General features: G+C 41.9%; 1 protein-coding gene and 1 pseudogene across 1 annotated transcript; one reads left to right on the top strand and one right to left on the bottom strand.

The window, feature by feature from the left end:
• Positions 1 to 4,266: 4,266 nt before the first annotated feature.
• Positions 4,267 to 4,614, bottom strand: LOC120108845 (protein SPEAR3-like). The gene has a single exon (XM_039122576.1). The coding sequence runs from the start codon at positions 4,612 to 4,614 to the stop codon at positions 4,267 to 4,269; it is 348 nt and encodes a 115-aa protein (XP_038978504.1).
• A 287-nt stretch (positions 4,615 to 4,901) lies between these two features.
• On the top strand, positions 4,902 to 10,728 carry LOC120108844 (annotated as a pseudogene).
• Positions 10,729 to 15,348: the final 4,620 nt, after the last annotated feature.

The following is a 15,348-nucleotide window of genomic DNA, read 5'->3' as shown; positions in this document are numbered from 1 at the left end:
TCCCCAACCCCATGTTCCTAGTTCCTCTAGAACTAGTGAACCGAGTGAAGATCAAACCTCTTCTCGTAAGAGGACTAGTGCTGTATGGAATGAATTTGATAGAATTATGGTTGATGGAGTCTGGAAAGCAAAATGTAAAAAATGCGCCAAACTTTATAGTTGTAGTAGTAGTGGGGGAACATGCCATTTAAAAAGACATCAAGAGAGTCATAGGATGCATGATTCTCGTCTTCAAAATACCCTTAATATACAAGGGGGATCACTTTTAGGTAATTTTGCATATAATCATGAAAATCAAAGAAAAGCACTTGTAAAATGGATAGTTAAGGATGAATTACCTTTTAGTTTATGTGAATCTTTTAATTTTGAAGAATATGTTCAATTAAACCTACAACCTGCTTACAAAAGAACTAGTAGGCGTACATTTAGAAGAGTAGCTATGACTAACTTTTTAGCAATGAGACAAAGTTTAATTGAAACACTCTCTACTTTAAATGTAAAAGTTTCATTAATTTCTGATATTTGGTCAGCATCTGCAGGTAGTAATTGTTTTATTGCAATTACTGCTCATTATATTGATAATGATTGGCAATTAAATAAATGTATTCTTGCTTTTCGTGCTTTTGATTTTCCACATTCTGGGCAACAAATTTCAAATGCCATTTATCAAACTGCATGTTCATATAATATTAATGATAAAATTATGTCTATTACTTTTGATAATGCATCTAATAATAATTCTGCTGTTACATTATTAAAGGACTCATTGCATCCCATGTTAAATAGAAATTTATTGCATATTAGATGTGCATGTCATATCTTAAATCTTTCTGTTCAAGCTGGCATGGGCATGATTCAAGATGCCATTTCAAAAATTAGAAATGCAGTTTCTTTTATTCATGCTTCAAGATCAAGACTTCAAGAATTTAAGGAATTATGTATAAATCATGGTAAACGTTTTAAAAAATTTAAACTTGATGTAATTACTCGTTGGAACTCAACATATAGCATGATACATGATGCATACCCATATAAAACTTATTAAGTGCATATATTAATAATCGTGGATTAGGCTTTACATTGACTGAAATTGATTGGAATAAAGGAAAAATTTTGGAAGATTTTTTCTTAGTTTTTATAATGCTACTAATGTTCTTTCTGGTATTTATTATCTAACTTCATGTTCATTTTTACAACAAGCATATATGATTAGTCAAAAATTTGCAGAACATAGATATGATGATGTTTTAATGTCTATTATTGAACAAATGGAATCTAAATGGAATGAGTATTGGGACAAGATATGTCCTATGCATAACTTAGCTGTTGTATTTGATCCAAGAGTTAAATTGAATGGCGTACTAATTTTACTTGATGCATATTGTGAAAATATGATTCAAGATCCTGAACCTGCTAAAATTGAGGTAAAACAACTTCTTTATGATATTTATGCTATATATGATGAAAAGATTCGTGGATCTAGATTTTCCGTACAAAGCTCTATTTCTTCTTCTAGTAGTTCTCGTTCGTTATCTATTTTTTCATTCATTGCACAGAGAAAACACACACATGCTTCAAGTTCATCTTCATCTTCTTCATCTTTAAGTAGTGAACTAGAATTTTATTTACGAAATGATCTTCAGTCTGCATATAATGAAAATCAAATAGAGAGTCTAGATGTATTATCTTGGTGGAAGAGTGTTAAAAATCAATATCCTGTTATGTCTGCAATTGCACGCGATATTTTAGCTGTGCCGATGTCCACAGTAGCATCGGAATCCGCTTTTAGTGCAGGTCGGCATGTTCTTGACGAAAAGAGAAGTAGGATGACTGGCGAAACGGTTGAGATGCTTCTCTGCTTCAAAGATTGGTTGGATGCTAAGGCGAGACTTCAAGATAAAGGTGGACATGATACAACATCCTCTGATGATGATGATACAAAACTACTGAATAGTGAATACTGATGATTAGTAAGATTTTGATCATTTATTTTTATTTCTTAATTTTTTATAATTGTATATTTTTATTTTTTTAATTATTAAAGTGAGTCATCTCTATTTTTTTTCCTTTCTTATTGTATTCTGGAGGTCAGACCAAGGTCCAAACCTCCCTTCATGTACCATTTTGATTTAAATTAATAAACTAGTAGGGGTCTATGCCAAACCCCACACCATTAAGGTGGCTTTATATTAATAAATCTTTAGTTTCCAATATTTATTAATTTATTAAAAAAAATTTATTCCCATTTATTTTAAGGGGGACGAGCCGTGCCTGGCCCGGCCCAGGCCCAGTTCAGGCCCTTATGGGCCGTTCCGGGCTGGTTCGCGGGCCGTGCCGTGCTTGGCCCACGAATCGTGCCAGCCCAGGCCCTTATGGGCCGTGCCAGGCTGGCTCGCGGGCTGTGCCGTGCTTGGCCTACGAATCGTGCCAGCCCAGGCCCTTATGGGCCGGGCCGGGCTCGGCCCGCGGGCCAGGAATTCGTAATCCAGCCCGGCCCCCTTTTATGGGCCGTGCTAGGTAGGGCCGGGCCATAGGCGGCCCGGCCCAATGCCCATCTCTACACCTAAGGATTAGGTCGGCCCTGATGATCTAGATCAGAGTCCACAAAAGCCAGCCATTCAACAACCCGTAGATGAATTCCAAAGATGAATCCCACACTTTTAGGGGGCGTTTGGTAACCCCAACAGGATCACCACGGTGATCTAAGATCTCCAGTGATCCGAATGCTGGGATGATTTGATCCCAATAATCTAAGATCAATGTGTTTGGTAGGTCATGGTCCAGTGATTAAAAATCTTCGGATATTCATGAGTAACTTGTTTGGTATGGTACGGAGATCCAAGATCACCGACCACATAATACCACAAATATCCCTGATATATTTTAGATAGATTCTTTATGTATTTTTAATTCTCATGAATTAAAAATATAAGTCAATATGCTAACTCCTATAATAGCTCCATAATTTTATCACATATTTTACTTTTAGTAGACCTTATCATATATTTATTAATCATATAAAATATATTATAATAAAATATTAATATATTTATCAATATATTAATTATTAATATATTCTATAAAAATATATTTATTACTCCTATAAAATATTAATCTTATAAAAATATGTTATTTTTTATTATAGAATTAATATTTTTATTTATACTTATAATAGATTTTTTAATACTGATAATTATTTTGATTAGAAAAATACGGTAAATAGAAGTAATATATTAAATATTTTTATTATATAAATATAAAATATAATAATATATTTCTACTATAATTTAAAATTATCCTTCAATAATAATATAATAATAATAATATGATTAGTAATATATTATAATATAATATATATCATTAATATAATATATAATATCAACATAATATTATATATATATAACATTGATATAATATATTGATGGTATATTGATATATCAATTTTTCTGCTAAATTGAAGAGTATTTTTATCTTTAATTTTCAACCCAGGATCACTGCCCTGGGGTGATCTTATATTCCCGACCTCAAAGATAGGTATCCAATCACCGAATTGGGTGGTGATTTGAAGAGTGGAAGTGATTTATGATTACCACCACGTATGATCATCATGGTGCAACGAAACGCGATGATCTCATCATCTCCACCCACATCACCTTTAATCCTGGGACGATCACCCCATACAAACGCCCCTGGCCCTCCTGTTATCAAAAACCTTATCACATACAAATTGACAAGGAGAGAAACCGCTAGGGGTGGCAATCGGGTCGGGTAGGACATAAACAGGTCGCGTCAAATGCAAGTTGGGTTAGAAAATCATAAACCTGAATCCGACCTGTTTATTAAACAGGTTAGGAATTATAACCTGAACCCGACCTATTTATTAAATAGGTAACCCGACCCAACCTGTTTAACCTATTTAATAAATAGGTTTTAATACGTCAAGAAAGGTAGAGAAAGATGAAAACCCTAATGTAGATTGGAGTTGAGAACAAGGAGAAGAGTGCTCACCCGGGCACAGAACTCACACTGATCGGAGAAGCACTGCATCCGAACTCCCGATCTGGAAACGAACTCACCCTTTCTTTTGGTTTGAAAAGGGCTCTGGAAACGAACTCCCGATCTGGAAGTTTGGAACCGGCCCTCCCCGCGCTCCCTATCCCCATCCGGTACCGATCTAACCCCTTAGCCCTAGGCCGCCGCCGCCGTAACCCTCCAACCCTAGGCTCGCTAGCCGGCACCGCAGGATATAGTACATCCCTGGCGCCCCTAACCGGCGCCATAGGCGGCGACGGCGGCAGGGGCGAGAGGGGGGACCGAGGCGCCGTAGGCGGCGAGAGGGACGACGACGACAGGGGCGGGAGGGGGGACCGGGATGCCATAGGCGGCGAGAGGGGTGACGGCGGCGAGGTAATCGTAGACAAGAAGCTGGCCCGGGAAGGGATGGACCACGCGGGTGGGGTCGATCTCGGTGATCTTCTTCCAGCGTTCCTGGAGGCGAAGGCGCTCGAGCTGGGCTACGCCGAGGCCTCGCTGAGGGGGGCGCTTAGGGGCCGCCGCCTTGGGCCTGGAGGTCTTCCTTGGCTTCGGCCTCATCGGGGAGGAGTCTTTGGCCATGGGAACTTAGGGTTTGGTTTGTTTAATGGGTAAACGGTCACAGGTTATCTGATTCAACCCGACCATATATTAAACGGGTTAAACAATTAGACATCTAAAATTTGTATCCAACCCAATTAATAAATAGGTTAAACGGATCAACCTATTTACGATCCGAATTTATTTAGGCCAAATCCAAATCTAATTATGGCGGGTCGAATACGGACCGGATTGGTGGATCAGATCATATGTTGCCATCCATAAGAACCGCACGTACCACGGAGGATACTACCGAGGCAGAAGTTTTTTTCTTCTTTTAAGAAAAAAAAAAAGCAAATCCCACGTCACTCCCCTCTCCCACGTTCTCTCGCTTCCCTCTGGTTTGAAGGTATGCTCTCTCGTCTGCTGCTCTTATTAGTCGCCAATTCTCAGTTGAAGTAGATCAAATTTAGGGCTTCGTTTCCTCTCGGGTCATTGAATTAGGGTTTGGAAGGGTTCTAAACCCCTCCCTGTCGATCGCAAGTTGTCGAAAAAACTGTTCTTTTAGTCAGATATCTAATTTGGGTATGTTTTTTCTGCAATCCAGGATCGGACTGCGTTGAAAAAAGAGTCGATTTTATGCGAATTTCAGGGGGTCTATATCCCTGAGCTCTTTAGTTTTTTTGTATGTGGCTTCAAGATTGAAGCAATGGCTTCTCCTTCTTCCTTTGCTACTCTGGGAAGCGTGAGGCCCAAACCATTAGCCGTCTTCGAGGTCTCTCCCCTGCCTGTGTCCGTTCAGAGAATTCACGTCATTTCTAGGGTTAGTTTCGGTTGTGTTGGCGATGCACCGCGATGGTCTCGTGCGCCTGGCCGAGTCTGTAGGTGTCTGGTCACCACCGACTTGATCGAGAAGGGAATTCCCTTTGCTCCAGAATCCACTTTTAGGGGTAGTAGTGGTAGCAGAGAAGATGATGCGGATATTGTCCTTAAGCCTTCTCCCAAGCCTGCATTGAAGGCCCGGGCGAATGGGCCTGCTGATCCTGTGAATTCAGCATTGTGGTCTCCAGACCAAGTTGTTCGCGATAAGAGACCAGGGATCACAGAGAAAGACAGAGGGAAAGTGATAGAGTCACTTGGGGAGGTCTTGGAGGAGGCACAAAAACTTGAGACAGTGAAGCCAAGCAGATTGGTTGGGAAAGAGATTAGGGACAATGATAAGTCTAATGGTAGCTCTAGACCTAGTAGACCAGTGAACACAACTGCACAGACGAGGAAGTCAAAGACGTTAAAGAGGGTGTGGCGAAAGGGGAACCCTGTGGCAGATGTGCCGAAGGTGGTTCAAGAACTTCTGAGGGTTGAAAAAGAGAAAGGAAAAGAGAAAGGTCCTTCTCCAGTGACAGAGGCGAAGAAATCAGAAGCTCTTCCAGCTGCACCTTTGCGACCTCAAGTGTCTTCACCATCCCAAGCTGTTCCAAAGCTACAAGCAAAGCCTGCTGTTGTTCCACCTACACCTCCTGTGTCCTCTGAAGTAAAGAAACCTGCTAACATGAAAGACCGGAAACCAATTCTCATAGATAAGTTTGCTTCCAAGAAGCCAGTTGTTGATCCCATTCCAGCAGAAGCATTATTAGCCCCGACAAAACCAGTGAAAGGACCTCCTCCATCAAAGGCCAAAGAAGAGCGCCGCAAGAAATCAAGTGCAGCTGGGGGTTTGCGTAGGCGCCTGGTGGATGATGGTGAGATACCTGATGAGGATGCTTCAGAACTTGATGTGCCTATTGCTGGTGTAACAGAGGTGAGGAAAGGTAGGAAATGGCGTAAGGCAAGTCGGAAGGCTGCAAGACTTGAGGCAGCTAAAGCTGCAGCACCTGTTAAAGTAGAGATCCTTGAGGTGGGTGAAGAGGGCATGTTGACTGAGGACCTGGCTTATAACTTAGCAGTCAGTGAAGCATATATCCTTGGGTATTTATACTCCAGAGGAGTAAAGCCCGATACAGTGCATACTCTGGATAAAGACATGGTCAAGATGATATGCAAGGAATATGATGTGGAGGTAATAGAAATAGATCCGGTAAGAGTGGAAGAGATGGCAAAGAAAAAAGAAATGCTAGATGAGGAGGATTTGGACATGTTGGAAGATAGGCCTCCAGTTATTACAATAATGGGTCATGTCGATCATGGAAAGGTATTATCTTCTGAGCACTATTGGTGTCTTTTACTTGCTTTTATTTAGGGCAGTGTTAAGTCTTAGTATCTACCTTCATTATAACTTTTGTTTCTTGTACTTTGCATTGGCAGACAACACTGTTGGACTATATTCATAAGAGCAAGGTAATTCCATAATCTTTACTCGGCAGCATGTTTCTATTAGTTTACATGTAGTTTCCCATGCATATATTGCAAAGCTTAAAATGTGTGCATCATTTCCATGTTTCTGTTTCTATGGCTTTGTTGAAATGATAAGGTCTGACCATTGGTATTTACAGGTGGTAGCCTCTGAAGCAGGTGGAATAACCCAAGGTATTGGAGCATACAAAGTTCTCGTCCCGGTTGATGGAAAGCCTCAGCCCTGTGTCTTTCTTGATACTCCAGGGCATGAGGTATGTGTGATTTCAGTTGCTATGCCGACCTATTTTAGTTTTGGCCCATATTATCTTTCTACATATAAATTTTAGATTGCTTTGGTTTTCAACACTTTGTGAAGTAGAAGTATGTAACTTAAAATGTTAAGCTTCATCATCAATACATCTTCATCAACATATGATTTATTGTTAAAAATCTGGATTTTTACAGGCCTTTGGTGCTATGAGGGCACGCGGAGCAAGGGTGACTGACATTACCATCATTGTGGTGGCTGCTGATGATGGAGTGCGCCCCCAAACAAATGAGGCAATAGCTCATGCCAAGGCAGCCGGTGTGCCTATTATAATAGCCATAAATAAGGTATGATAATTAATCTCTAGGATTATTTTCATGTTCAGTATTATGTCTTCGCAAAATTTTTTCTCACATCTGGTAGTTGTCGTACCCAGATAGATAAGGATGGAGCTAATCCAGAATGTGTTATGCAAGAACTTTCTTCCATTGGCCTTATGCCAGAAGTGTGGGGTGGTGACATCCCAATGGTTCAGGTTGCTTCCCCCACGATGACCTATAAATATTATCTCGTCTTTCTGTGCTGCTTGAAAAACTAGCGAGAGTTGATATTTAGTTATTACCTAAATCAGATAAGTGCTCTTAAAGGAGACAATATCGATGAACTATTGGAAACTGTCATGCTTGTTGCTGAGGTATGTGAATTTATCTTGATTTCTGTTTATTTGCTTCTTCTAACAATTTGACTTTCTTCATGAACATGTGACCTTATTCATTTTTCTTTATTGTAAAGCTGCAAGAATTGAAGGCGAATCCTCATCGAAATGCAAAGGGCACTGTCCTTGAGGCAGGTCTTGATAAAACAAAGGGATCCACTGCCACATTGATTGTGCAGAATGGAACCCTTAAAAAGGGTGATGTTGTTGTGTGTGGTGAAGCCTTTGGAAAGGTTAGCTTTCTGAATGAACACTGGCTTTGCATCTTCTAAGAGAAAAGCAAATGGTGACTTATTGGCAGTTTTACATTCCACAAAATTTCAAAATTCTGCAGTATGTGTAGGTCTTGTTTCTGTTTTGACTGATAGGCCTGACAGCCCATGAACAAATTCTTTCAAACGAGCAGGTTCGTGCTATGTTTGATGATAGAGGAGGCCGTGTTGACCAAGCTGGACCATCTATGGCTGTGCAGGTTTATTTATTCTCTTCTCAAGTCTACCGTTTGTGTGCTTCTTTTTGATCATCATCAATTGATTTTTAAAATCTTTAAAAGTGGAAAATCCCATTGTTGTCTGGTTTGATCACCTTTATGAACATGAGGGAACTAGTTTTGGTTTGATTCTTGCATCCTAAAAGTCTTCTTCTCTTGGGCACATGTAACTGGAGAATGCATTGCATATAGAGGACGTATGTGTAGCCTTGTTTTGACAAAAGCCTGTTTGGCACAACATTATAGTATGGCATGCTGCTTTTATGCTATTTTCATGAGAGATTGGTAGGTTACTTACACATGTTATGTGTCAAAGTGAAATCAGTCCAATGATTAGCGAACTATTTAAATATAATTTATAATATATTCCCCCTTTTCAGTCAAGGTCACTGTAAGGCTTGGCAGTCCCTTGCTTATGATTTCCAGGCATTAAAGCCTTCATGTAAAACTATTATTCAACTTAAAATTATGGATTAATTCCACTGAGGAATTCAGTTATACTTCTAGTAAATTGAATGGTTAAGATACTCTGGGCTGCCTCACTAGAAGGGACAAACAAATTAAAGAAGATTCTTTCATCTCTGGGTTTAGCAGAGCATTAATTGCTGGTAAATAACTGGCAGAGTATTTTTCTTTCATCAGAATTTGTGATGTTTTGCATACTAATGTTATGCCGATACAGTTACTAGTGTTTAAATTTGACATGGATAAGAAGTTTTGCACATAATAAACCTTTAAAATAACCCAAGAATAGAAGAATTAAAAAAATAAATTCTAGATCTTGATTGTCATTATTTTCTAAAATCGGTAGATGTTAGGTGATGATGTATCATTTTTATAATAGAAGTTTCCAACCTTGCAGATTTCTCATGCCTATGTGGTACATTATTGTTAGCATCATCACTCATTATCGTTTGGCCTTGTATAGTTTTCATTGTCAGACCAATTGTCCAAACTTATGGATTATTACAATTGAATCTTTCAATAAGCTTGCATTTTTGTAAAGCAGAACTATTCATGGCAAGACTGATGATTTGAGGATTTCATGGGGCATAGGTTGCACTGGTTTCGCGCTTGAGTCTCCCACTTTTTTTTTGGTCTTGGGAGTCTTGGTTTTTCGCTATCAGCTAACCTTGTCATCCACAACCTAAGAGACACCAAATGAACATGTATTTCCCTCTTGATTCTTCATCATCAAATGAATCTTCAAGAATGTTGATTGAGTAAATTAGTCTTACTCAGAAAACCAGAAGCTAAATCCTGAAGGTACACAGGTAGTTATTTGTTTTATCAAACTATCGGCTCTGGAGAAAAGAAAAGTCTTCCCCTGCAAATGACTTGTATCAACAAATTTTTCTTCCACAAATAGTGATAGTATGCCCTCCAGAGATCAGTTATTATAAAACATATTACTCTGTAAGATTAAGTAGGTGATTAAACAGATGGGACCTTCTTGATGGATGAGTTTTCAAATATTCTTCAGGTGATGGATCTGCCAGAGATTAGTTATTGTAAAACATGCGACTTGGATAAGTAGATGATTAAAAAGATGGGACCTTTTTGGTGAGTGAGCTTTCAAATATTCTTCGGGTGATGGAAAGATTGATGATCCAAAAAAAAGTGCTAAAATGATTTGGATTATGTGATTTGTGCTTTATTTTTTCTCAAGAGTTTTTCCCTTAACACTTCCAATTTTATAATTATCTTGTTTGCTGTTCTCAATTGCTCTAACATTATTTTCTATTTTTTTGGTTCCTATTTTATTCTGCAGGTAATTGGCCTGAGCAGTGTTCCTATTGCTGGTGATGAATTTGAGGTTGTTGACTCCCTTGATATTGCACGTGAAAGGGCAAATGCATGTGCAGAATCATTAAGGGTTGCACGAATATCTGCAAAGGCCGGGGAGGGAAAGGTCACTCTCTCTTCGATTGCTTCTGCGGTTTCAGCTGGAAACAGTCTGGACTAGATATGCATCAGCTAAATATTATTCTGAAAGTTGATGTTCAGGTATGCTATGCGAACATGCATCATGCCTTACAGTGCTTATTCATCTTAATATATTGAGTAAAAAATAAAAACCTCTCAGAGATTAGGGTTAAATTACACTTACATGTAATCAAGGTTCGTGGTACCGATGGTACCGACGTACCGGTCGGCTTCGGTAACGGTACGGTACCGGTGCCGAACCGAGCCGAACCGAGCCGAACCGATACCGTACCGATAGGGCACATTCGGCCTGGTTTCGACCCCATCGTCGTTTTTTTTTGGAGTTCTTTCACTTTTGGATATTTTTTTTGATGTTTTTATGTTTAGGTTTAAGGTTAAAACTAGATGATGCAACTTATTACTTCCAAATAATTCAAATAATGAGATGAAGAACATAAAATATTTTCAAATTAAGATACAATCAATTACATACATTTAAAGCACTCTCGGATATCTAAAATCGGGTCGAGTGGCGACGCTTCTCGTCAATATCTGGATCATCAGTATAATATGGAGGCAGATCAACCCATCCCTCTAACCAAGCGGCATTGTAGTCTTGTATGCTCAATCCTCGAGGAATGCGCGTCGGATCATAAGAACTCTCGGATCTCTCGCTGAAGCTCTGGCTCTGAGAGGTGTCTTGATAAGGGGCCCATCCGAATATGCCGGCACCAAAATCCGACCCGTAAGACCCTCCGGGCTGCGCAGGGTAGTAGCCACCGGAAGATGACTCCGATGCACCATATCCATAGGCTGGCTGAGGCCGCGGATAATAGGAAGACTCGGAACTTGATACATCAATGGATCCGACTCCACATGGGAGGTCATCTGCAGCTGCATCCTGGCCTCTTTGAACGACCTCGAGGAGCTCTTCTTCGATATGCAATAGTATCCGACCGGCTATATCAGACGGCCTACCGTGGTCCGTATCTTGTATAGCATGCGTAAACTGAGACTCACCGGTGTATCGAAAATCTCCCTCCGGCTGTGTCTCATAAGTAGTACCATACTGTCCTCTACTTCCTCCATGGCTAGTAGATCCATCACCACCAGAACCTTCATCGCTGCTGGTCCAAGTCTCCTCCTCACACTCTCCATTGGGGCCCTTTCCCTTTCTTTTCTTCTTTGCTGGGATTGACGCCCTCCTGATCGAGTCGACTGGGTACTAGAGCGTTCTCGTCCTTGGCATGAGAGGATCATCTCTCTGAACGGGAGCATCGTACCAGTCATGCGGTGACTGGCTCCCTCTAGCCACGTCATATTCAGCTGTAGGAGTGCGTGGAATTGTTGCGCTCAGCCCATTGCTGTGGATCGACCATAGCCTCGGTGGCTATGATTCTGGCTGGTCGTCGAGGCGATCCTGGCTCATCAAGCTCGGGCTCGTGCTGCTGGGCCGCAAGCCAGTCGAGCATAGGATTATCATCATCATCTGTAAAAGTCCTATAGATGGGATTTGCATACTTGAGCTCCACTTCCTCCTGAATGCATTTTATCCTCAACCGCAGATTGTAGTGCACATAAACTAGGTCGTTGAGGCGCTTTTGTGTCAAACGGTTCCTCTGTTTGCTGTGGATGAGGCCGAAGGTGGACCAGTTGCGCTCACAGCCACTCGAGGAGACCGTTTGGGAGAGGATCCGGATAGCTATCCGCTTAAGATTTTTTGCGGGATCCGCCAAAATGAATCCACCATTCAACTGCAAAAATATTGAAGATAATTACATTTTACATATATGATGGCCTCATAGTTGAAGATAATTCAGATGCAGAGGTGTCTTGCAGATTTGTATTGTACCTGGATTCATAGTTGTCTTGCTCACGACAGCTGGTCGCTGTCCAAAGCTATGGCTGCCCTCTCTAAATAATTTGGTCTGTGGAAAGAAGCTTGTTGTAGTATGTCAATAATATAAGATCCGATATATTTACATATGTTACTAAATCATAGTTATCTCTTCTATACATGATGCGGCGACTTCTGGATCAGGCTCCATCTTATAAATATCATTACGCAGAGCCATGAAGAAGTTCATCATCCATACCAATTCCACTCTCGTATTGAAACCGAGGATTCAGATAGTATGCTGCACATAGATGACACCATCTTAGTATCATTATACAAATATATCAATCAGTATAATTATCAATATTATCGCTTACCTGCTAGATGCAATTCCCTACCCATTTGGGCTCCCCACCGCTGCTCATGATGTCGATGTACTCCTGGGCATGGGCTACATCTGCCTCCATGATCTGAGCCTTTGCCTTCTCCATCATGTGATACAAAAAGCCCATCTGGGGGTACCTCTCGCCTATCCACGGCCCGCAGCACTTGATATAATGGTTTGATAGCCTTGACTATCGCATTGGCCCGGCTGCCAGAATGACTGCCTGTTTACCAAGTCTTCCATTCTGCTTCCTTCAGTGCCGGCCTGGGTATATCTACTTTCCTGCCACTCGGGACTGACAAACATTTGACGTAGGGCTCCTTTCTTCTCGATAAGGCTATCAAGTGTAATGTAATTCGTAGCAAACCGTGTGACTCCTGGTCTAAGAATTTCTCCCCCTGCATACTTTCTCATTAATGAAAGAACCCAAGTATGGCTATAAATATACCTGGTGATGCGTTGGGCTATCTCCACCGTATGTTGCACCCTACGGATCTTTCCAATTGTCCATCAGGATGAGGTCGATGCAATGTGTAGCACATGGGGTCCAGAAAAATTTGTGGTCGCCGCTCCATCAAGACCTGCCCGGCCAACTTATATTGCGGCCCGTTATCAGTGACGACCTGCACGATATTCTCCTCTCCAATCTGGATCAATCACCTCCTCCATAAGTCCGAGGATGTATGAGGCGTTGTGCACCTTATCCGAAGCATCAACTGACTTGTGGAAGAAGGTCTTCGTATCACCAGTATGTCAGAAAGTTTGATGATGGCCCGCTTGTCGGACCGGTCCAACCATCACACATCAGAGTGAGCCCATATGTGGGCCACTTGCTCTTATATTGAGCCAATCCAATTCTCTAGCTCCTCCTTATTATTGTCAAGAAGCTCACCGTAGATGTCCCTCGGGCCTGGAGGATCGACACCTGGGACCGGCAGACTGTATGGCAGAAATGGCAGACTTGTAGTATGTATTGTTTGCAGCATTCGCTGGAATGTGGCTGAAGTGGAACCAGGATCCAATAGCTTGCCACATAATCCTTCTTCTTCTCCTTCTTTCCACATTGTGTCTACCCTTTGCTGCTTCGAAATCTCTCCTGGGGGAAGGCATTGCGGATCTACATCATGGATTGACGCACCTGGTGGAATCCCTCTGGAAAGACTTCTTTCGGCCACCAAAAACCACCCAGGATAGATGCAATCCGGCTAACGTCCTCTGCCCTCGCCCTTCCTGATTGAGGTGTCCTTTGAAACTCTGGAGTCTTGTCTGGCTTTCCACCAGAACCGGCGCCCGACTCGAAAAAGAGGGCCCAAAACGAGGCCCGATTGCCTCCGCCCACCTTCCTCCTACTGCCACCGGAATTACATCTAGACTCGCCACCGCTCATGGCAGCCTGGGAATTCTGGTGCACTCCTCCTCATCTGGACCCTTCGAACCTCCTGTGACGTCCATCAAGGTGATAGGAAGGTGCTTCTGCAGCTTGCGGTTTCCACCTCCGCCTTTCTGCTTGCAGCCCTCTCCTTGGGCTGCTTTGATCTCAGCGAGATTTTTCCTTATCAAGCTGACGGCGCTCGGTGGGCAACTCCGGAGCACTGCAGATATCTCCACGGAAATTACCGGCTAAGTGCTTGCTTAATCTGGTTACCCCTCCTCCTTTGAAGACTTATGTGGCAATAATTGCCACTTGAAACTGGTGCCGTCACCCGAGCATCTTCCCACGCCTCCCAGCGCAAATATTCTACGCTCTTGCGGTTACCCTCTCCTTGACGGCTCCATTCCTACAATCACATTAATTTTTTTCCAATTTCTATTTTTTTATAATTAAAAATTAATGTTTTAAATTTTTTAATTAAATTTTAAATTATATAAATTCTGTAAAAACAAAAGTTAATGTCATCATTAACATCGTCCATATATCGACAACATATAAAAAATTCAAGACGAAATGGAATCATTGAATCATTTCTATTTTTTGGCAATTTTTGACTTAATTTTTTTAAGCAATTTAAATGAAATATTAAAAAAACAATGTAGGGGAAAGAAATTTTACCTTATTTATTTTTGCTGGATTTTTCTTCAAGAAAAACGACGCTCTCCGACCTTTCTAATTTTTTTTCATGCCTTTCTCTTCTTTTCCTCCTTTCTCTCTGCCTTTCCTTCACCTAAGCTGATGGATTTGGCTTCAGCATTCGGTCGGCTTTTATAGCCAACCGTTGAGGCACTGTGGCACTTTGAAAAGTGCCACTGTGAGCCACAGCGCGGCACTTTCGAAGTGCCGCACGAAGTGCCGCACCGGCACTTTCGTTCGAAGTGCCGCACCGGCACTTTCGTTCGAAGTGCCGCACCGGCACTTTCGTTCGAAGTGCCGCACCGGCACTTTCGTTCGAAGTGCCGCACGGCACTTTCGTTCGAAGTGCCGCACTGAGCGGCACTTTTGAAAGTGCCGCACTGAGCGGCACTTTCAAAGTGCCTCTGGCCAGCGCTGTGGCACTTTCAAAGTGCCTCTAGCCACAGCGCTGGCACTTCTTTCCAGCACCGAACCGGTGCGAACCGGCTCGGTTCGCACCGGTTCAAGCTCATACCGGTGCGAACCGAGCGGTTCACCGGTTCGAGCATGTACCGGTGCGAACCGGCTCGGTTCGCACCGGTTTGAGCAACGAACCGAACGGTTCCGACCCAATTCGGAACCGTTTTATATCCCGGAACCGGACCGGTGCCAGTCGGTACCGGTCCGGTTCGGGCTGAACCGACCGGTACAGGTCGGTTCAGTAGACCCTGCATCTAATAGTATGAAAAACCTATACTTATCCTTTGAGATTTATTT

The sequence above is a fragment of the Phoenix dactylifera genome, unplaced genomic scaffold (assembly GCF_009389715.1).
Source record: "Phoenix dactylifera cultivar Barhee BC4 unplaced genomic scaffold, palm_55x_up_171113_PBpolish2nd_filt_p 001589F, whole genome shotgun sequence".
Lineage (NCBI taxonomy): Eukaryota > Viridiplantae > Streptophyta > Magnoliopsida > Arecales > Arecaceae > Phoenix > Phoenix dactylifera.
This window is presented reverse-complemented; position numbering and strand designations above follow the sequence as displayed.